At 34.8% G+C, this 25,076-nt stretch overlaps 1 protein-coding gene across 1 annotated transcript in view; it reads right to left on the bottom strand.

The window, feature by feature from the left end:
- The window catches only part of LOC100675854 (leucine-rich repeat-containing protein 7), a 143,940-nt gene that overhangs the window by 96,790 nt on the left and 22,074 nt on the right, over positions 1-25,076 (bottom strand). Inside the window, exons 6-11 of the mRNA XM_064279959.1 lie at positions 24,124-24,201; positions 22,511-22,580; positions 17,687-17,786; positions 14,967-15,091; positions 524-635; positions 147-327 (exon numbers count right to left, since the gene is read on the bottom strand). Of these exons, the coding sequence (XP_064136029.1) occupies positions 147-327; positions 524-635; positions 14,967-15,091; positions 17,687-17,786; positions 22,511-22,580; positions 24,124-24,201 (666 nt within the window). The remainder of the gene's footprint in view (positions 1-146; positions 328-523; positions 636-14,966; positions 15,092-17,686; positions 17,787-22,510; positions 22,581-24,123; positions 24,202-25,076) is intronic.

Raw genomic sequence — 25,076 nt, 5'->3', positions numbered from 1 at the left:
GGTGGACTACATTTGCTTACCTGCCCCTTCTGTCTTCTCTGCCACTCGTGCTGAATACAATTCCAACAATAAGAAGATTTTTTTTTTTTTTTTAATGTTGCCGAGAATAAGCATTGGGAACAGAAAAGAAGGAATTCTAAACCCACCTGTTACCCCACAAAGAGTTATGTACTGCATCTTTAGCTGTTGTCTGCAAGGACCCCACTTTAACCCGGGTGTTAGAGGATCCTGAGGAAGCCTGGGAAGGTGAGTAATCTGAGTAAGTGCCTGAGGAAACACTGTTATTCAGACAGTGAGTTTTATCAGCTTCAGACTCGTCTGTTGATTCTGAAATTTAAAGAGGACAAATATTACAATGCTGTGAATATTGGCAATTACAAATACAGAAAAGCAAATATGAAAAACAGATAGCATACTGATTAATGTTAGAAATACATACTTGTAAGATTTTTTATTAATAATTGATGATTCATCATGCACATGCATTGTCAACATATTTTCCACATCCAGTTCACAATGTTACCTTTTTTGTCCTTCCCTAGCAGAACAAGTTTGGGTGGGTAGAGAGGGGTCTCAGCTAATGAAGGGTGAAGTTCCCCAATCCTCATTTCATTAGCTGGATGAACAAAAGAATCCTGAGAGATATAATAATATAGGACAAGGAAAGTAAACATTCAAACAATGGTTAACCAAGATGGCAATATTTTTATTTGGCTTAGATTCAAATATGGGAATCTAGGATTTATTCACTGTGGGGAACTAGGAGAAAGGAACCATGTGTATGTCTGAGGTAAGGGCTAAAGTGCTTTTTTTTTTTTTCTTCGATTAAGTGAGTCCATTTATTCATCGGATATTTGTTGAACACTGTGAATATGCCTGGCACTGTGCAAAGAACTGTGGAGGTTCCAAGGAAAGACAAAATGTGGCCCCTGCCCTCTGGGAGCTTACAGTCTAGTTGGGGGATGAGATACAACTCATAACACGGGATAGAATTATGATAAGCCACATAATGGGTATATGATATATATCATATTTATATATATGTATGAATTCTAAGGGATGACCTCTGTAAGAGTTTGAAGAGGAAAGCATATTGCTAACCAAAGAGACTTTTTTTTTTTTGCCTTACCAGTTACATTAATGTACTGTTGGGTCCTTTAACTCCTGTTCTTTCTGCCACTTTCCCTCTTAACTCTTACTATTTTCCAAGCGATTGCCTCAGTTGTCTAATTCTACTATGCCTTCTTCCTAAGATTCCTAGTCTTTCTTAAGACCAATCTAGCCTGCTACATCTTCACTCTACATCCATGCATTGAGCAAGGAGTAACACCGGTATAAGGATATAACTTCGTAATCATTGAGAGTAAGGAGTAACTCTTTTATAAGAACATAACTTCATAATAACGAATGTGTAAAAAGAAAAAAAATGAATTTTAAACTTCCTTAACTCAAACTCTTATTCTCAATTAACCAGGTAGTGGGAGTGCATTAAGGAAGGCAAAATACCAAATTTTCACCTTCGACATGATAATGCCCATGAGTAAGTAGTGATATACATTTATGCATGGAAACTATATGTCATTTTTTTCTAAAAAATTAATTTGAATTCAAAGAAGAATTTTCAATATTTTTTTCAGTTCTTTTTATTCATTTTGAATGAAAAATTCATTTTTTGGTTTGACACTGGTGAGACACAATTAAAAATATTTTGCTTAAATCAAAAGTAGAAAAAGAATATTCTTGAGGGCAAAAATACTATATGCAAGTCTTGCTTTAAAACTAATTGGCTAGAGTAACGATCAGACAGAAACTCTTACTATAAATATATATGCTGGCAAAGTCTTCCCTAGTAAGTGGCTCAGGTCTTTGGGTATTGCATAGAAACATTCATTGCTTTAACTCTTGGCTTCAGTTCTGTCTTTTGGTTTGTTTTTAGCTAGATTTGTACGGGAATATTTGTCTATGAATAATCTGGGGATACAGTACCTGATGGAGCCCTGGTGGCACAGTGGTTAAGAGCTTGGTTGCTAACCAAAAGGTTGGCAGTTCAAATCCACCAGTTGCTCCTTGGAAACCCTATGGAGCAGTTCTGCTCTGTCCTGTTGGGTCTCTACTAGTCGGAATCAACTCAACAGTAATGGATTTGGTTGGTTTTGATATAGTACTTGATATTTATTAATTAAAAAAAAAAATGCTTCAATGTAAGAAGACTAAAAGATCATCTAGTGCAACCCTTTCATTTTGCAGGGCAGGAATCTGAGATTCACCAATGTCCAGGGTCACACAGATAATTAACCAAAGATCGAGCATAAGGGCAGGAATCTCTTGGCTTCCAGTCCAGTTATTTTCCCTTATATTGTGATGACTTGTGGTGAGGTTAGCTGTGAGCACACACTGGTGTTGATAGTTGCCATTGAGTCGATTCCAACTTATGGCGACCCCATGTGTATCAGAGTAGAATTGTGCTCTACAGGTTTTCCAAAGCCGTGACCTTTTGGAAGCAGATCACCAGCCTATTTTCCAAGGTGCCTCTGGATATGTTTAAACTGCTAACTTTTCAGCTAGTAGTCGAGAGCTTAATCATTTGCACCACCCAGGGATTTCAAATGTAGTGTCAGATTTGAAGAGGGATAGGAAAGAAGGAATAAGGAAAACCCTGGAGATGAAGAACATTTGTATTTTTATGGATTTTGAAAGTTATTTGAAAGGTTTATTAGCATAAGAAATTTATCATGATAAAATTTTAAGGTGATTGAATAGAGAATAAAAAGACTTACATACCTTTGGAGAAACTTGTAAGTAGAAGTAGAATCAAGTTTGAGAAACAATAATATGAAAGGTATAAAATATGTTAAGTAAAACTTGTCAAAATTTTTTCAATTACTAGATGTTAGATTTATATTCTAAGATCCCTGGGTGGCACACATGGTTTGCACTTGTCTGCTCACTTAAATGTTGGTGGTTTGGACCCACCGAGCAGTACCACAGAAGAAAAGTCCTGACAATCCGCTTCTGTAAGAAAACCCTGTAGGGTGGTTCTATTTGGTAACACATGGGGCTGCCATGAGTCTGAATCACCTCGATGACAACTAACAACAACAACATATTTATATTCTATTCCTGCTTTACCATTTACTAATCAGGTCACCTTGAGCAATTCAGTGTATTTCTCTGGACCTTATTTATTGCATCAGCAAAATGAAGGTAATAGATAATAATAGGAATTAGTGTTAATTTCCATCCAGCACTAACATTTATGAATCCAACTGTAACTTATTTGTTGAAATAATAATTTAAAAATGACATATTCTTATGACACATAATACAGGGGTATAGGAATTTTATTTTAGCCAAAAATGAAAACAAAAAGACAACAACAAAAAATCAAAACATACACACACAAAAAAAACCCACAAAAACATAGTTGCATAAGCACAGGGATGTGAATAGAATTAAAGGTTTCACTTATCTTTTTTTGTTTTCCTCATTATTTCTAACATTCTGTACTCAAGTTACCTGTCTGTATTGATTAAAATTTCAAACTTGTATCACAAATGTTGCTGGAGCTCTGCATGGTAACTATGGTCTGATTCAGGTTCAAGTTTTGGCCCTGATTAAGAACTTCTGATCTGAACCAAAAAGAACTTGAGTGGCCAGGAAGAGAGAATGATATCAGCTAATCATGAACTTGCATCTCTTCTCTAGACTTCCATAGCCCTCCACATAGGAGAATGACACTATAGACGCAAGAATGATGGATTTGCACTAATTGAGGTGGACTCTCTTATCTTTATGAGCAAATAATATTGATGATGATGACAATGATGATGATGAAAATGATGATAGTCATCAGTTATTGAAAATCTCTTACATGTCTGCAACTGTACTATTATGCCAAATACTTTATACTGTTCCATTCAGTTATTTAAAAGATAACCTGTGAGAAGAGTATTATTATAATCGTCTCTGTTTTACAGATAAGGAAATGGAGGCTCAGAGAGGTAAGTACAGTCATAATTTCAAGTCACAAATTTAATAAGTAGTGGAGCTAGGATCCGTTTTACTTGAAGGTCTGCTATATGCTACTGCGTACGCTACATTGTCTACCCTAAGCAAAGCTCATTTCTCAAACACAGGACAATTAGCTTTGCTTGGTTTGTGAATCTTATTTGAGAAATGAGTGTTCCTTAGGGTAAATAATATAGCATACACAGCATCACATAGCAGACCTTCAAGTAAGACTTTGTCTCCATACATTTTTTAGAGAGGCAGGAGGAATCAAGTTCCTGTTGGAAAAGTGGGTGACATTTTTGGGACTACTTCTGTGGGTGAAGACAGTGGAAATTACTGAAAGCGAATGAAGTTTAGTGGAGGTCTTATTGTAAGCACATTGAAACTTAAGTCTCCTAACAAAGGGAAAAGTGAACATTTATGACATTTATGAACATAGTGGGCATGGTGAGCAGGTATACAAAAAAGCAGTGAGAAGCTGTTTGTAATACAGCACAATGATTCACAGAAGGATTAAAGGAGGACATGACAGAAATTGGCACATCACTCTCGTGGAAGAGGAGGGAATTATTTACTCCGTGACTGGAAACACTGGTGGCCTAGTGGTTAAGTGCTATGGCTGCTAACCAAGAGGTCAGCAGTTTGAATCCACCAGGTGCTCCTTGGAAACTCTATGGGGCAGTTCTGTTCTGTCCTATAGGGTTGGTATGAATTGGAATTGACTCAATGGCAGTGGGTTCGGTTTTGGTTTTTTGGTAATGTGCGACAAGAACAGTGCTGTATATAAACACCTGTGTTCATTTCATTTCACCTAAACAATAACCCTGAAAGAGTGCTATTATTATCTGTATCTTTAATGCTATAGAAACCAAGGCTCAGAAAGGTTTAAGTGACTTGCCAAGGTCATACAATTGGTAATAAGGTAGAGGCACGATTTGAATTCATGTCTGCTAGACTTCAAATTCCTTCTCCTTGGTTGCCAGACTGTGCTCTGAGGACACCATGGGATATTGAGAAACAAAGCAATATTGACATCAGTCAGAAACTGTGAACCACTAGCCTGAGGAAGTTCTCAGTTTCAACATTAGATCCTATCACATTTCTTTTGATGATATATCGTTGTGATGCTGGGTTTGGTGGTTGCTATGATCAGAAAGCAGATGCCACTTGAAAATCAACATGAAACAGAAATTAGAGTTGTGGTGTCTACTATGATTCCAAGTTTTGAGAAGGTGGTTGATGTACAGCAGGAACACACATTCTATTAATAAGTAGTTGTGGCTATTTAAGGATGAAATAAAAAATTTTTTTTTTAATTTATATGTATTATTTTTTTCAAATGACTACAAAAAAAAAAAGTAGGGCATAAATGTTTAGTAAGTTGTTTGTACCTATTTGATTACGTTAAATGGCATCTAGGGCACTGTGACAAATTTATTGAGACACTCGTTGCTGTCAAGTCGATTCAGACTCATAGTAACACTACAGAATGGGTAGAACTACCACATAGGGTTCCCAAGGCTGTAATCTTTATGGAAGCAGACCTCACATCTTTCTCCCATGGAGCGGCTGGTGGGCTCAAACCACTAACCTTTTGGTTAGCAACCAAGCACTTAACCACTGAGACACTAAGGGCACTCATATACTGTCACAGTGTAGAAACCTCTAGCCTTTACTCATTTTATGTCTGAGCTTTACTGTACCATCCTCCCTCCCTTCATTCCTTACTCCATGATATTCCCCACCTTAATTTATTATCCTTACTCATAATGTTATATTAATGTATCAATATACATTAATGTATTAATATATATAATGTAAATGTATTAAATTGAAGTAAAAAGAATTTAACTGTATTGGCCATATGGTGAATTGTTATGTTAGAGTACATGTCACTGAATACAGAAGTGATAAAATGTGGATAGGTAAGGGAGCCAATAATCAATTAATCATTAATTCAACAAAAAATAAGAGAAATTGTTCTTGCCTTCAGTGAACATCTAATTGATGGAGAGACAGACACTGTCAAGTTGACTCTGACTCATAGCCACCCTCTAGGACAGAGGAGGACCGCCCCATAGTGTTTCCAAGGCTGTAATCTTTATGGAAGCAGACTACCACCTCTTTCTCCCAAGGAGCCACTGGTGTATTGGAATTGCTGACTTATTGGTTAGCAGCTGAGCACTTAGCCACTGTGCCACCAGGGCTCTTAAACATAACATATAAAGTTTATATGTATGCATTGTTTACCTGCTAAATGTTGATTTTTTTTCCTTCTTATGCTGTTGCAATATCTTAAGACATAAAAGAAAAGTCTAATGCTTTGCTAGAGCATATCACTAATATTTTGGAAAGAAGAAAGTACAATGATACTGATTTTATAAGGAGAAAGTAAAAAGCAATGGATATTAACACTTACCTAGGAAATATTCTCCCCTAGCTATCCAGCTGTATTCCACTCTTTGGGGCAGGCTGGTACCTCCAGCTGACTGATACACCAACACACACCATACTTATTTTTGCTCAAGCCTTACCTTGCCCCATGTAAATGTTTTTAACTGGTTGTCAGTGATTGCTTATTCCTCCATTTTCTTACAGCATTGTACTCTCCATCACACAAACAAGCATGTGATCATACTTTATACAGTATGTTTTCTAATTACTCCATGTGGGTTAGGCTTAGGTTTGTCTGGCTAGACTCTAAATTACTTGGGGACTATGCACACATTTTATGTTTCTCTTCTTTCTCTCACAGTGTTTAGCACAGTGCTAAATATACACTTGGTATTTAATAAATGGAACAATTGATGCTTTGAAATGCAGATTTGTAAAGAGCTTTACCAACCTGGATTTTTGAGAAGTAGGTATGTGAACTTCTAGACTACTCATACCGATTATGTTTCTAATGAAGATTAAAAATAGGTGATAACCAAGTCAGCTGAAGAGTTGATGAGATAGTACAGAGATGGAATAAATGTAGTTGAATTCTTTTCAGACCATACAAATTGAAAATGATAAATTTGTAGCTCATTGTAAAATATAGGAATCAAGCTTTACATGACAAGAGTCCACAAAGCTGAATTTTAAAGTTTATCTCCCCCTTTTGTTGTTAATAGTAGTATTTTCTATAGAGGTTGTTGTACAAATACAAAAACATTAAAAAAAAAATCACTCTGAATATTATCAGTTTGGGAGTTTAAAGAATAATAGGAAAAAATACTCATTTAGTCTTTTCTAATGACTCCTACAATGAAAGTTTGGGGTAGCCAAAAGAATGTCACTAAAATGAGGTAATTCGCCACTGGTCAGGCCTAGCTGGGTAAGCAAACTATTCCTTGTGTGTGTATTGGAACTTTTGGAGTTGTATTGATGATTTTAGGCCAAGAGGGTGCCATTTATCTGTGATTTATCAAATGCAACCCTCATAGCTTGAAAGAGAAATTCTTATTTACATTGTAGGGAAAACATACTTATCAAGGAAGATCTATTCCATTAAAAAAAAGCAAGGTAAGATAAAAAAAAAAAAATTTAGTAATTCCAAAAAATCCAAACCACACTGGCAATTACCAATAACCTTGAAATACCTCCACTGTAATCTCCTTTGGGGCTACCGGCCACTTGTGTTCATATTTTTCTTTCACAGTTTGCTCCGTGTTAGCAGATGGATTTGAATTCTCAACACGCACTCCATGGCTTGGCTTACCCACCAGATTTTGAACAGATTTTACCATATTCTTTAAATCCTCTGGGTAAGGAGTTGGATATCGTTTTAGGTTTATTTCAACCTAGAAGTTTATAAAAAGAAATTTAACATAAAAATACCTTCAGCAAGCACGTTCATAAAACAACTCCATTTTATGTGCAGTAGTATAACCAAATGCAATATAGTGAGTGTTGAGCTGTTTGAGAAACTGTGCTATATAGAACAGAACACATTGTGTTCTCACATTCATCCGAATGGGACTTCTCCTGACCTCTCCCCGCCCTTGTAGATTATAAATGATTTTTGGATTAGACCTACCCTGTAGATGACTGAAATAGCCGTAGGTCGAGCACTTAAGTGACTTGTAATCTCTGAAAAATTTAGTCATGTTACTATCAGCTGCTTTCATGCTTTCGATGGTCTTCCTTTATCCATCTTAATTATTTGTAAGTAATAATTTTGATGTTGAGAATATCTTTGGAGTATCGATGCAGGTGATGGGAGGAGACCCCAAAAGATTCACGAGTTGTCATGTATAAGAAAATGAGGAGACAATATCTGTTTCTCCAATATGCATCAGCTCTATGTTAATTAGCAAGTTATCAAAAGGTAAGGTAGCTAATTCTTATAAATACCTAAGAAAAAATGCTTCAGGGGTGACTTTTATAGTTAATTTTCACCCTGATAAAGTAACATGATTTTTAGGTAACATCTTACACTAAAAATAAATAAAAAGTTGAGACCATTTTCTAAGATATTCTAGGCAAACGTGTAAATTTTGGCCTATATTTATCCAGATACCTATTTTTATCCTTGAATTCATTTTTGAGTTATCAATCTGACTTTAAGGAACAAGTATTAATGGCTACTCTAATTTTTTTTTGGGGGGGAGAGATAAAATATCCTGCAATCAGAGTGTTTATTATGGCATATTTAAAATAGAATAAATATAAATTGTCCATACCGATTAAAAGAGAATGGAAGAAAAAATAAAGTTGCAGGTTTACTTGGCCTAGCTTGTTCCAACAATTATGACTTTTGGCATCTGAGTAGAATCAACTTTACAAAATGGAATGGTTTATGTGATTGTGGCATGTGTGAGTGTGTACGTGTGCATGCACCTGTGTCTGTGAGGTGGAGGAGAGAAAGTAGAAAAGAAGCTGAAAAGGGAAGAGGAAGAGCAGAAAAGAGAAAGAATAAAAGAAAAAGGGAGGGGCACACACATACCTACTCACACACACCCACGTAACCCATGGGATGTAAGAGACTATGATAGTGGGTTAGATCTGAGTGTTATGACTATGAGTCCAAACACTTTTGCTCTTCTGCAGTTTTAGCAAATCCACCAGCTGTGTTACTCTTAGTATTTCATCTCCCTCGTGGCTCGTTTTCTTAATCTGTCAAATACTGGGGTTGGACTTTACTAGATGATTTCTAACGTTTCTTTCAGTACAAAAACACAGAATTATTTTTCCAACTAATATTTGGAAAGATGAACAACCAGATAATTTTATCAGATTAAGTATTGTTTAAATGTAGTTTTATCACTTCAACACTATCAGATAAGTAAGGATAGAATTGATAAAGTATAGAATATATAAAAATAAAGCTACAAAAATCTAACCCAAGAAAAAGTTAGACTTTCAGGAAAAAAGTGTAAGTTGTTAGTGTATAATAAAGAAATATCCCAGGGTATTTAATGTATAATAAATAAATATAAAAAGAGTGATCTCAATGTTAGACAAAGTCCATTGAGATGCATGCATTCTTTTATCTGCTGTTTAAATTGGTATTCGCAATGTTATTCTCAAATTAAATTTAATTTTAAAATTATATCATTGAGGCTGTTTTAAAATATTTGGTATTTAAGAACTAAAAGTCAAAAAACTACATTTTGTAAAAATGTAAGTTGTAGAATAGTAAGACTAACATGCTAATTAAGTTTTTTTTATATAACCAGTGGTATATGAATGAAAAATAATTGTCCAGTAACAAAATAAATTAAAATTCTATGCACCTTAAAAATCTTCAACACTAAAATTACCCTTCTAAATTGAATCAAAAGCAAAAACAAACAAAAAAAGTGAGGCATTTGTCATTAATCGAATTAAACACTTCACTGACTAATCTATTTTTTGTAGATGCTAAGTCCCATCTGACATAATTCGATGACTGTTTACTGGAACCAATATTTTCTGGTCATTTTATAAGCAAGTTGATGTGGTATTTTGGTCACATCAACAAGTATGTTTGGGTATTTTATCTCTGTAAAAAATATTTAAATCTAGAAACAGAGGTGTATTAACTATGAAACTGATGAAGCTTAAACTTTAGGGTCTGACCCCTTCCAAAGCTCCATGAGGGGCTTCACTTATGTATCATTTGGGCATTTTATGTTCTTTTCCTTAAAGAGGTCCCTCTCTTCCAAATTCTGTAAGCTTTGGGTCTCAAAAATTGATCTTTTCTACCTAGAAAATAAGCTCCTAGCTTCCTACTTACTAGTCTGTTAGTAGAATTCACGGGACTTGGAATCAGAAGACCTAAATTTAAGCCACAGATTTACCCTCAACTAGTTATCAGTCACTAATAGTAGAATCAGTCTGTGCAGTTCCTACTCAAGCGGGAACGATAATCTTTCTCCCCCATACTTGGGTTAATTGAGAAATAAAATGAGACGATAAATGTAACAGTCCTTTGAAAATTTTTAAGTTTTAAGAAGAGATTAGATCCTGTTTTTAATGTCAGATTTTATGTGTTTATTTTTTAAATCTGGATTCCTTTGGCAATCTAGATTCTACTGCATATATCTAACCATAACAACTGTAACTGTCTGGATTTTTTCTTTCCAGATTATATGTAGCTATAACCTACCCACTGCCGTCGAGTCGATTCCGACTCATAGCGATCCTATAGGACAGAGTAGAACTGCCCCATAGAGTTTCCAAGGAGCGCCTGGCGGATTTGAACTGCCAACCTCTTGGTTAGTAGCTGTAGCACTTAACCACTACGCCACCGGGGTTTTCATATGTAGCAATAGTTATCAGTTATTCAGGATCTGCTATGTGCTAGGCACCGTGCTAAATGCTCTATAGTATTTAAATTTCACAACCCTATGCAGACACTCTTTTGTTCCCCTTTCACAAAAAGAAAATTGAGGTTCAGACAGTGTAAGTTAGCTGCTCAAGGTCACACAGAGAGTAGGTACCAATGTCAAGATTCAAACCCTAGTCTTCCTGACTCTAAGGTTTATGATTCACAAGTGTTGCTTAGCTCAGAACTATTCCCTGCTTTAGGTGCAGCACCTATTTGTCTGATCTTGTGGAAGAAATACTATAAGTCTAAAATATAAATTTCCTGGCATTAAATAAGAAGTTAATTGTAATTAAAAAAAATTAAGCTAAGTAACAATATTTTATAATTTCTTTCTAAATGAAACTACAATATTTTATAATTCCATTATGTTTATAGGCTCTGTAAAAGCATCCTTTATACCCCTTTACAGATTGTTTTACTTTGCCACTTTTCATCTCAGTAAGCAGTGCTTCAGAAATGAATAAACATGATAACAAATCTAGTTACATTCATAGTTCGGTAATGCCAAAAATATAAAAGCAGTTCCTTTAGATTTCTAAATAAACAGATTAGAAAAGTCCCCTTATTCTAATATGGAATGAAAAAAAAAGATATGAATTAACTTATTATAAACATAGGTGGAAAAATTTATCAAGTATATGCATATCAAAGTGTTGTATTATTTCACTCACCATAAAGTATTTGCTCATTTCACATATACATTTTATTAAAATAAATGCAAGATGTTTACCAAAATATTCTTTTCTTTTAATTTTTGAAAATAGAAATATTTCACATCATTCTATATTCCTCAGATCTAAATAAAGTGTAGTAAATGCAAATAGCAGCTGCAAGATGTTGGAGACACCCAAAAACTTAGCAATGGAAACAGAATTACTTAATGTTAATAGCTAGGCATTTAGAAACGATATATTGAATTTACACAGAACTATGGTTTTCTTATGTAATGATTAAATTCTAATTTGATTTGATTATAAATTCCAGTAAGAGAAATAATAGTTAATTATTTTGTTCTTTGATTGTTAAGTGTCCTCTTATTCAAGGAATTAATTAGGATGTCTTACAAAAAAGGAAACCTGTAGACATTTTAGTTAGAAAAACGCATTCTCAGCTTGCCTTATATTGTAGAAAAAATATAAGACACAGAATAGCAATCTAGTCCATTACATGTGTATGGTCAAATTTACAAAAAAAAAAAAAATGTAGTGTTCTTTCACACTCCATAAAGACATTTTTTTTTTTTTTTAATTAAACTCTTAAACATCCAACCCCCTGAGATAAGGAAGCCCTATGAGCCACAACTCCCAAACCAATCTTCTCTTACAGGAATTCTTATCATCTGTGCCTTCAAACGAAAGGAGAATTGATGCTTTTTAACAGATGTCCAACTTGTGCTCAAAGTCCACTCTCAGCAAATCTCAATTCAAATCCCATGCTATTTTTGGAATTAAGTTTGAGTTATTTAATCTCCTCCAGAATTGACAGTACAAAAAATGTGTTTGCGGGGGATGGGCGGGGGAGGAAAATTTAGATTGTTTCAATAATGTCATCAACATTCTGCCCGACTATTGGTATTCCCACACTTAAAAGAAAAAAAAAAAAATCATCAAAATTAAAAACCTAAATAAAAATGAAACACCCGACTCGAAAACTATGTCAGAAATCCCACCAATAGGCACCTCATAATGATATCCCTCCCCTCTGACTCAGTCCTCCCTAACCCATTGCCAAAGTTAATTAAAAAAAAAAAAAAATTAAATTGGGATCAAATATTCGCAATTTGAAGATTTCTATGTGAACATTTCTTACCCCAAATCATGCAGAACACACCCCATAAACCACTGTTCCAAAGTTGCCTCTACATGGGGGATTCTCCTACCCCAAACACCTAGGCCTACCTGTCTGCCACTTAGAGAGGGAAGAGTGGTAGATTGTGCTGCAACTGGCAATGGAGTACACATGCTCCTTTCCTGCTGGAGGCCACTTATACAACCCCATGCCAGCTGTGGGTCATTCTGGGGGACTGGCATATCTTGGATCTGCTGATCACACCTGGCCCATGGTGTGCAGCAATCGCCAGACAGTCTGGCAGGTTGGAGAGTAATCCCACGCTGGCCCCTTTCCCAGGGGGCTTGGCAAGAGTGATCCTGTGGGAGAAGGAATCTCCATTTTCTGGGAGAAAGAGGAGCACTGTAGCAATACTTTCACTTTATCATTTTTCTACTCTAGATTTTTTTTTTTTCACTCTGGGTAATGCATTTAAAATAACCATAGAAAATCAGTTTTAACTCTATCAACCATTGATTCAATAAAACAGCACCAATAGCATGTGAAACTAGCGGGTCACAATTTCTTCACACAACGCAGCACTCATACTACACTAAACACACTGTAAGTAGGGCATTATACTCTAGTCCATTTGAAAGTTGATGGCATAGGTCAATGGTTCCCTTTTAAAGTTTATGTAAATTTAATATACATGTAATGAACCAGAAAAGTGTGATTAATTTAGTGTAAGATTTCAGTGTATTCCATTCATCATGCTTCCATGATGATATATTTAGAAGTTTGTTTGTGTTCTAATTTGTCCAATAGCCAAAGGCATTGGAAATATTCAAATTAGTCAAAGCCAAGTGGTTCGTGATTTTGGAAACACACAGTGTTTCACCAAGGGAAAACAAAAATATAAATAGAAAAAAAATACACTCTAAAGTATAATGAACCTACTATTATTATAACAAACTTGATTACATAACACACAAACAGGGCTTCTAAATAACTGTTTGCATTTACTATTTTTTTTGTGTTCACTGACACATATACCAGAGTATATAAAATGCGCTATTTTCTTCTTGGATCCTTAGAGTATAGATTTCTAGGAAGAAACATGTCATTTTGACAACTCAATAAACTGTAAAAATGACCCAGAGGTCCAATATAGAATGCATCATCCATTGGTTCTGAATTTAACATAAAATCCTATTAAAAAAGGAACTAAAGACTTAAGTTTTTTTTTTAATTTAGCATTATTTTTTCTAGGAATTTATGAGCAAAAAATGTTTCTTCAGTTATTAGAGAGCATTAGTTATCCAGAAACATATTTTTTTTAACCCAAATCTTTAACAAAACTGTCATTTTGAATTTGGGAATCCATTTAGAGTTCTCCATAACGGTATAGGTAGGCCTCGTCACTAAATATTCAGTTGCTTTACTGAGGTTCTAGATTATGTAGTTTTAAGAAATGAAGTTTAGAAAATGCAGAAAGGTAGGAACAAAGAAGAAAAACACATCACACCATCTAGAATTATTAAGAAGATGCATATAAAATTACTTATTTAATTAGTCACTAAGAGTGAAAACTGTTAGTACTCATAATGGTAAAAGTACACAAATAATACTATGAGAAAATTAATGAGAGATTCAAGATGTTGCAATGATGATAACCTGACAATTCGATGCTGATAAAATCAATTCTGAAGATATTCTGAAATTTAAATAATGGAAATATATGTATTTTAAAATGCAACCTTGTTATTTGACTTAGATTAATTCCAGTAAGGATTTTTTAAAAATGTGTTTTGAGGTGAAAAAATCAAAGTTCTTTTCCCTAAGGAACATCATCTGCCATTAGGCACTCACCTCCTTTAAAACTTGTTTTCCTATCCCTTAAGGAAGCTCATAAACATTTCTCAAATATCCCAGGGACATAAAGACCCTTCAGAGATTTTAATGATAAAATAGTATATTAATCAGTTGGCCCTTCCATAAATGTGTATTTTGGCCTTACACAGTCTATATGATTTCTTTCTCAGTCAGTGATTAAAAGAAAACCATTTCACTGTTTCGAAGTCTATCACCTAGATTTTGTTTTTTCTTTCTGGCTGTCTCTCAGCTTGAATCTCTCTTGGGTTATTATTCTGTAGGATTGAGCGGCATATCAAATTTGCTCAGTCAGAGTTGGGACATTAGTTTGATTCTGAAGCACACCAGTGCTTCCAAAGGTACTAGCCTGCTGTAACAAAAGGCATCACTATGAGACTGGAAGATGTATCTGATCTTTTGGCAGAGGTCACTCAATTCGTCCCAAACTCTGAATAATAACAATGTATAGACAAAAAAGAAAAAGAAGAAAGAAAAAACAAAACACCAAAAGTTTCACCTTAACTTTCCCAGCATTTTCATCATCTTCCTTTTTTTCTTCAAATTCAAAGGCAACAGTCATGCGTTGTTGTCTCTGCTCTTCCCACAGTGTAGGGTTAAAGCTGTCACTGTCTGACTGGAAATCTACAGTTAGATTCCAAAGTATTATTGCTTTTTTTTTTTTTTACATAGAGTGTTATTAATAGAGTATTAATACACTATGCAAAAAATGATGATAGGTACTACAGACAAATACAAAAATAAAAACAAAAGGAAAAAAGGAAGAGAGAGAGAAAGAGGAAAGAAGAAATAAAAACATATTGGGATTGGGAAGATTTCCAATAAAAAATGTAAAGAATGGCCTTTCCATAGGTCAACAGTAATAGTAATAATAAAAAAGCTGGGTTAAGTACTTTAAAAACATACCTTTCAATCTTCACAATAGCACTAACTTTGTCCCCATTTTACTAATGAGAAAACCAGCTGAGTTCTAAGAGGCTTGCTCAAGACTTTTCACACACTCTGGCTAATGCAGGATTCTATTCCATGTCTGTGTGATGCAGAGCCCAGACTTAAAACAATAAATCCTATGAGGATTTCTTTTATAAAACACATTATTACAATAAGGTATCTAGAATTACAACCTTTTTTTAGGGGGTGGGGGTGGGAGGGAGGAGGGACCATGGAGAGGAGCTTGCTTTTACTTGAGAACATGTGAAAATTTAGTCTAACATTAAAGTTTCAATTAGTGCAAATGTGCTTCAGATTAACAGAGAAATGGCTTATAAACCTTTAACTTACATCAAAATCTTGGCTAAAGGTAAAATCTTAATTGCAATGTTATTGTGAAGATGACATGAAAATGTAATGAAAGTAGTACTTAATAGAGACTAAATTCTTTTCTGAAGGATGGCCTTTCTTGTTGTTGCAAACAAAGGATTCTGGAAATTCATTTATTACATTCTTGCCTGGAAAACTAGAGGGTGACTTGTTAGTGCCCATGAAAACTTTTCTATTACTTCCTTAAAGGAAAAAGAATTAGGATAATTCTTTAACATCATACCTTATCTAACTAGATGTACCTCACATCCTGGAAAAAACTTGGGTTTAATCAGTAAAATTGAATCTCAGAAATGACCAGAGACCATGAAACATATTTCATTTTTCCTTAGGTCCATTTGAAATGAAATATATTTATATCTAGGGATGTTAAAATGAAAATATAAGTAAAGCTACATAAATAAAAATATAATCCTTACTTAAGATTTTTCTTATATCGCATGTAAACATGTTGGATTTTCTCTCATAAATTCAAAAGACCGATTTTATTAAAGTCTGAAAAATATTTATGAAAATAAACTTTCCTTTTCCTAATTCTATAAGCCAAAACTTGAATAAAAATATCCCAAAATGATTCACTTATATTTGTAAGTCAAAAGACTAAAACAATTTTGTATAATTATCCCTGAATATAAGAAATACATAAGCAAAATGGTTTACTTTAAAGTTTGGTCTCATTCAAGTATATAAATCAGTACCAGTTGCTGTCGAGTAGATTCTGACTCATGGTGACCCAATGTATGTCAGAAAAGACCTGTGGCCCATAGGACTTTTTTTTCCCTAACAGCTGATTTTTCAGAAGTAGATTGACAGGGCTTTCTTCCTAGGTGCTTGTGGATGGGCTCAAACCTCCAACTTTTTGGTTAGCAGCTGGGCATATTAACCATGTACATAACCCAGGGACTCTAGTATACCAGATAAAAACACCAAACCAGTTGCTGCCGAGTTGATTTGGACTCATGGAGACCCCATGTGTTGCACAGTAGAACTGCACTCCATAGAGTTTTCAAGGCTGTGAACTTTAGGAAGCAGATCGCCAGGCGTTTTCTTAGAGGCACCTCTGAGTGGGTCCAAATCACTAATCTTTTGGTTAGTAGTTGAGCATTTAACTGTTTGAGCCACCCAGGGGCTCCTATTCAAATGGGGGGATTAAAATGGGTTCACTCTTCCAAGGATTACTGAGACCCTAGAAAATAAGCATGTCAGCCATGCTGGCTTAGGCTCAGGAGCCTATGCTAACTTCCAAATGGTACAGGACAAACTGCTTTTAAAAGTTTTATAATTAGTGTAATCATAGGATAGAAGATTTAATTTAATTATGGCAATAAGAGGTTTTTCAAATAGCGTCCCTAATACAGCCACTGATGCTACTTAAGGAAAGTCAGCTTGAAAAAGAAAGAATGGTCATTATTTGTAAATCATCTCCTTATGGTTGGCTCATCACATGAAATGATTTGGGGCTTGAGGTCATTGGATTGAATGTTTAAATTGTGCTGGTGAAATCAGAGTGCACACGAAATAAACCAGCTCATTGTTTATTGCTTCCTTAAGATCCGACTGCTCTAAGCTCAATTCAATAAGCTTAGTACCACGTTTGGTTAACTAGTCCTGAGCCTCGCAGTTCTCCAAGAGAAGCTGTTGCTCTTAAAAGTCAACGTAATTTTCTTTATGATATAAAGAGGAAGAGTTTTGTTTTTGGAATCTTACTAAAATAATGTAATATGGAAGAAAGGAAAGATTTATTCTTTGAGTAAACCCCCAAATGATTTTTGTGTGTCATATAATTATCTATATAGCCTTGCCCCTATGCCAGTCCTCCTGGCCACAGATCAGAACCAAAATAATCTCTTTTGTCCATACTCATCATAAATGTAGAAGAAACGTCTACTGACAATTTACCTTCATCACCACGAGGTTGTTGAGGGAACATGTAGTTAGTCAATACTCTTTGTTTTGTTTCTGGATGGGCTTCAGTTTGTAAAGGGATAAGGGCTTTGGACTGGAAACAAAGAATATAGAAATTAGACTAATAAGACTGCAAGAATATTAATTTTTATAAAAGATAATGGTCAATAGTCTGGCTTTCCCTAGCTGAAGGAACAACTAAAAGAAAACAAATGAAAAAAGATATGAAATAAGAAAGTATAGTAAAACTTGCAAAAGCCAGAAACTTTATAAGGTGGAAACCTGTCAGAGAGAGAAAACTCAAATATTTTCTACTAAAAGAAGTGATAGAAAAGTAGTAGGTAAGCTCACACCCTGCCAAAGGCAGAAAACTTTCGAGACCTGGAAAAACAAGGCAGACCTGGCTCTCACAGGTTTTATTGTACGTCTAATATAAGACTATTATTAAGGAACATTTTTAAATTCCAAGGTTTTCATAATGAGATTTTTTTTTTATTCTCTAGTATTCCTAACAAAATTTACCAAAATCCATTTATCTTGACTAAACCATGCTAGTTTTAATCCTGAAGAAACCAAAATGTGTTAGATTATTTCAACTAAGTAAGCTTTTAGTATGGTTCTATATGCCTATTCATTTTCACCCAGTGTTGCCCCAGAAAGACAAATGGAATTTGCTATCAAATTCATGCTATGTAAGAGTATCTGTGAATTTAATTAGGTTAAAACATAAGCCTTTACTTTTAGGAAATACTTTTGTAATCAAAGATAGGGTCCACATACAGATAAGAGGCTGTACTTGTATCTAACAGGATATATTTACCTTTGGCCGTATTTTATTCTATGTTATTAATCTGATAATAGAAATAATTTTTAGGAGTTTTTAGAACTCATATCATCTACCAGATACATCGGAAATGATTCTATTGTTTAATGTTTTCAACAGCCTGCTTATTTCATGACATTTATTAATAGGAGTGCAGCAAAAAGGGGATTTAGGATACCAGCTTGTCTCGTGGAACTGAGTCAGAAACACGTTAAACCACTGTTTTCAATGAAAGTTAAATGATACAATCATTGTTCTGCCCATACTGCCACAAGAATAACAAATCATGACACAAGGGGATCTTTTTTCACAACACAAGACTGTAGAATAGATTGTTCATTAGCCTAGTTCACATGGATTTCAACATGATTTATTAATAATGACATATTGATGCCTAGAAAATTCTATCTTATTGATAAGATTTGAGTTTTGAACAACAACCTAATTTTTACTCAGTTGGTGAAAGCGGCACTGTGATGACTGTAAGAACATATAAAGAATTCGTACACTTATGTTTTGTCCAGGTAACATATATTTAATTTTTCACAAAAGTACCCAGATGTCTAGGGGTATGAACAAATAATTTACCAGTACCGCTGCTTTTATGATCAGATATTTCAATGATAATGAGCAAAATGTAAAAGGGATTGTTTTCATTTGGCTATTCATTGTTTGGAATAGGTGCTTCACAATTTTAGGGTTCTAAGAAGAGTAAGAGAAAGAGAAGACTGATAAACTGTCAAAATTGTCTGTCACCAGTTTCGCTGATGGCAAATCAGATGTCTTCAACTGTTTTATGTTATTTTCTAGTTAATAAAATTATTAATTAACACTCAATCACTGATTCGATTATAGTCTATTTTCACAGGTATAAAAAAGAATATGAAAATAATTTCACATAAAATACCATTAAGAATTGTTAAAAGAAATCTACAAAGTTTTTGAATAAAGTTTTAGACGTAAGTTGATTTATGACTAAAAGCATGAGGGAAAAAGGAACATGAAGGATACTATTAATTCCTTCTCGTGGGGATTGTGGGAATAATTTCTTATGCTTTGCCTTCCGAGATCTAATTAAAGTATGCCCTCCAAGGACATATATGTACCACTTACAGCTAAAAAGCTATAAAAATGGTCATTTTGTGTGTAAGCTCGCTAAGAATGAAGTACAAAGTATTTAAAGAAGGTGAAGACTGTGATTTTTTTTTTTTTTTTTTGTCTACAGCAATAAAATACATATTTGAACTGCCCTTTCACAAAACCTTTCTTCCGGGGGATAAAGAATATTATAGTTTGTTGTTGTTGTTGTTAGGTGCCTTCCAGTTGATTCCAACTCATTCCTATGTACAAAAGAATAAAACACTTCCCTGGTCTTGTGCCATTCTCATAATCATTGCTAAGTTTGAGCCCATTTTTGGCAGCCACTGTGTCAATCCATCTACTTGAGGGTCTTCCTCTTTTTCATTGACCCTCTATTTTACCAAGTATGATGTCCTTCTCCAGGGACTGATCCCTTCTGATAACATGTCCAAAGTATGTGGGACGAAATCTTACATCCTGGCTTGTAAGGAGCATTCTGGTTGTTCTTCTTCCAAGACAGATTTGTTCGTTCTTCTGGCACTCTGTGGTATATTTAATAGTCTCCTTTGGTCTTCCTTATTCATTTTCCAGCTTTCATGTGCATATGAGGTGACTGAAAACGTTATAGCTTGGGCCAGGTGCCCCTTAGTCCTTAAAGTGACATCTTTGCTTTTTAAAACTTTAAAGAGGTCTTTTGCAGCAAATATGCCCAGTGCAATGCATCTTTTGATTTCTTGACTATTGCTTCCATGGGTGTTGATTGTGGATCCAAGCAAAATGAAATCCTTGACAACTTCAATCTTTTCTCTGTTTATCATGATGTTGCTTATTGGTCCATTTGTGAGGATTTTTGTTTTCTTTAGATTGAGGTGCAATCCGTACTGAAGGCTGTGGTCTTTCATCTTCATTAGTAAGTGCCTCAAGTCCTCTTCACTTTCAGCAAGCATGGTTGTGTCATCTGCATAACACAGGTTGTCAATGAGTCTTCCTCAAATCCTGATGCCACATTCTTCTTCATATAGTCCAGCTTCTCGGATTATTTGCTCAGCCTAAAGATCGAATAAGTATGATGAAAGGACACAACCCTGACACACACCTTTCCTGACTTTAAACCACGAAGTATTCCCTTGTTCTGCTCGAAAGACAGCCTCTTGGTCTAAGTGTACGTACCCCGTGAGCACAACTAAGTGTCCTAGAATTTCCCTTCTTCCACGCAGTTGAATGCCTTTGCATAGTCAATAAAACACAAGTAAACATCTTTCTGGTATTCTCTGCTTTTAGCCATCCATCTGACATTAGCAATGATACCCCTGGTTCCACGTTCTTTTCTGGACCTGGCTTGAATTTCTGGCAGTTCCCTGCCAATTTACTGTTGTAACCGCTTTTGTATGATCTTCAGCAACATTTTACTTGCATGTGATACTAATGATACTGTTTGATAATTTCTGCATTCTGTTAGATCTCTTTTCTTTGGAATGGGTACAAATATGGATCTTTTCCAGTCAGTTGGCCAGTAGCTGTCTTTCAAACTTCTTGGCATAGATGAGTGAGCACTTCCAGCGCTGCATCTGTTTGTTGAAACACCTCAATTAGTATTCTATCACGTCCTGGAGTCTTGTTTTTTGCCAGTGCCTTCAGTACTTTTTTCAGTACAGCTTGGACCTCTTCCGTCAGTACCATCAGTTCTTGATCATCTGCTACCTCCTGAAACGGTTGAACTGTATTGAGCTTTTCCATCGCCTCTTTCCACAGATGTATTCAGTTTGATTCCTGTGTATGATATCTGGCAAGGTCCATCTGTATAGTTGCAGTTTATGTTGTTGAAAAAAGGTATTTGCAATGAAGAAGTCGGTCTGGCAAAATTCTATCATCTTTGGCGCCATTTCTATCTTTAAGGCCACATTTTCCAACTACCAATCCTTCTTTCTTTCCAACTTTTACATTCCAATAGCCGGTAATTATTAATACATTTGATTGCATGTTTGATCAATTTCAGATTGCAAAAGTCAGTAAAAATCTTCAATTTCTTCTTCTTTGGCCTTAGTGGTTGGTGTGTAAATTTGAATAATAGTCATATTAACTGGTCTATCCTTGTATAGATATTATCCTATCACTGATAGTGTTGTACTTCAGGATAGATCTGGAAATTTTCTTTTTGACGATGAATGCAGTGCCACTCTTCTTCGATTTGTCATTCCCAGCATAATAGACCATATGATTGTCTGATTCAAAATGGCCAATACCAGTCCATTTTAGCTCACTAATGCCTAGGATATTGACATTTATGAGTTCCATTTCATTTTTGATGACTTCCAATTTACCTAGGTTCATACTTCGCACATTCCACGTTCCCATTATTAATGGGTATTTGCAGCTGTTTCTTCTCATTTTGAGTTGTGCCACATCAGCAAATGAAGGTCCAGAAAGTTTGACTCTATACACATCATTGGGGTCAACTCTACTTTGAAGAGGCAGCTCTTCTCCAGTTCTATTTTTAACGCCTTCCAACCTGAGGGTGTCATTTTCTGGCACTATATCAGACAAACTGGTTTTTTTTTTTTTTTAATATATATATATATATATCAGACAATGGTCTGCTGCTATTCATAAGGTTTTCACTAGCCAATTTTTTCAGAAGTAGACTGCTAGGTCCTTCTTCCTAGTCTGTCTTAGTCTGGAAGCTCAGGTAAAACCTGTCCACCAAGGGCAACCCTACTGGTATTTGAAATACAGGTGGCAAAGCTTCCGGTAGCACAGCAATAGGCAAGCCATCAAAATACAACAAACTGATAGATGCATGGTGGATAGTTCGTAGTAATAGTCAAAGGTGTCTATTAGGAATAGGTTAGTAATTCAAAGTTTTAATTATAGTCATCTTAATAAACAAAATGAAAGAGAATCTTAGAAGTTCTTACCTGATTGTCAGAAAGCCACAAAGCTGCAAGCTCTTTAAGCTTGGTAAATGAGAATGGTAAATTCTTCAACCTGCCAAAACAAGAAAATTCTAATAGAATGGATAAAGTTCATTTTTTAGAAGAACTATTTAAAATACTCTAACTTGTTGATTTCATTCTTTCTCTCCAATGAGCAGCCTGAGCTATCTTAAAAAAATTTAAATCTGTGTACAATCCTGCAAATGCTTTCTATTGTACCTAGGATATAATTCAAAATTGTTAATATGCCTTGTCAGGTCTTAAAAGATCTGGCCCTTAACAACCCTTCTAGATGCTTCTCCTACTATTTTTCCCTGACTCAGTCCCCACATATCCACAGGCCTTCTATCAGTATAGGACAAGGAAAACTGAAGCTCCTTTCTCTGTCTAGGATATACTTTCTCCCACACTTCACTTGGGTAAATACCACATACTCTTTAACTCTCAACTTAATGCCATTTCCTCAGAGGCTTTTCCTGACTTCCATTTTAATTACTTTTCCTGTTCTAGTCTCAAAGTATCTTGTATTTTCTTTTGCGGAATATATCACACTTTGTAACCATGTATTTGTGTGTGTGTATGTATGTGTGATTATTTGTTCACTGTCTGCTATCCCCACAATACTGTAACCACCATGAGGGCAAGGGGTCATGTCTATTTTACTCACTACTGAAGGAACTTACAGCTCTCAATGTTATGTTGATCTCCAGAAAGTATGTACGTTTGTTTTTTCAGCCTTTTGTATATTGTGTGGTAGATATTCAAAGAGGGAATCTTTAAGCACAGCATTCTTGAGAGATGGATGTGAAGTTTGGCATCATCTTGGTATTCAGCCCCAAATTATCTATTTAGCTTTGGCATAAGCCTTTGGAGGGCCAAATAGCCAAATGTCTACTTCAGCATAATATCTGAGATCCTGGAACTTCCATGTGATTCATAAATTTTGATCACAATTAAATTACCATTGCTAGCTAGTCAGCAAAATCAATAATACAAACAAGGCTTGCCAATGAGATTTATTGTTAATTTCTGAATGATCACTTGTGGATATAGGTAAACATTTTAGGTATAACCTGGAATGAAAATTCCCTTGTTTTCCTTTTGTTGAAATTCTGTCAACCAATTGATGAATGAAAGTATTTTGATAATAAAAATGGAAAGTGCTACAATAATTAATAATAACTGTGGAAGCAGTTAATTTTATGTGTTTATGTATAAAAGCAGTTAAGTACTTTCAAACAGTTTAACACATATGAAAAGAGATTGACAGCCAATACAGATATTAAAAGAGTATACATTAGCTAAATAACTTAAAGAAAAATATAATAACATTTTGAGCTTAGAAATAATTATAAAACATAATCATACAAAGAAGAGCAACAGAGGTTTAATTCTATCATAATTCTATTTTTGTAGGATTATTTGTTATACTAGTATTCATAACATTAAACCAAATTACCCATAAGAATTGTTTGTCAGTTTTAGCTATTTAATAATGAAATTAAATAAATAAGTTAGAAATTATTGGGGGAATTTTTCACATCATGTGGGGATAAAGTAAAAGCAGAATTTCAACCCTGCTGTGTCAAAATTACGCTAGGGGAGAATTCTCCAGAAGCATGTACGACAATGTCCGTGGTAAATCATCATCAATCCAATCATAAATGTAGCATCTGAAGAAAAGAAAGAAGTTTTTAGAGATGAATGTGGTACCCTAATTTTTCCTTGCTCTTCTGCTGACCTCCTATGAAAGTAAGCCTCTATTTAGTATCACAGATGTGTAGTGAATTGGCCACAGGCACAACCTTGGAGCTGACAATGCAGACAAATAATTGTTGCTCAAGTGTAATGTCAAAAGTTTTAAAATCTGACAATTGTATTTTAAATATGAAACTGTAAACATCATTAATTGTGGATAAAATTTCATATTTAATCTTTCATCCAGACAGTTCAATCTCTGATGGTAACGTTTAACTTGGGCCTTGGCTTTGGCTGACTTTTGGTTTTAATCTCAGGTTATGATTCATTGATTCATTAATTTAAAAATATTAAGTTAGCTCCATGCTGTTCCAGATACTACACTAGGAGATAAATTAAGCTTATATTTCTGGTCCAATAAAATGCTTTAAACTCCTAATATTGTGAGCTCCACAATGTCTTACTCATATGTTTTGCCCTAGCACCTAGCAGTGTGTATTGACCCATGGTAAGTACTCAAGTATGCTATGTTTGTTGAATAAATAACTCTGAAGTACTGATAGCTCCTCCAACTGAGTTATTTGTAATATTTGATAAACATATTTTGTATTTCATCATGTAGATTTATAATGAAGAAAAGTTAAGAGACTTCCGTAGCTCATCATGAAAACTCTCTCTCCAGGTTGACAGTAACGGCTCTCAGTCCCATTAGGCGCTGTACATGAATCCACTAGGAATCCACTTTCCTATGATATTCTCATGACCATATTTCCTAATTTTATTCACAAGAATATAATTAGAGATCTAAAAAAAAAAAAAAGCCTTGCTGAAAGTCAGGCACAACTATCAA

Source organism: Loxodonta africana, chromosome 3 (genome assembly GCF_030014295.1).
Source record: "Loxodonta africana isolate mLoxAfr1 chromosome 3, mLoxAfr1.hap2, whole genome shotgun sequence".
Classification (NCBI taxonomy): Eukaryota; Metazoa; Chordata; class Mammalia; order Proboscidea; family Elephantidae; genus Loxodonta; species Loxodonta africana.
Note: the sequence above shows the minus strand (reverse complement) of the source record. Positions and strands in the feature narration are given on the sequence as shown.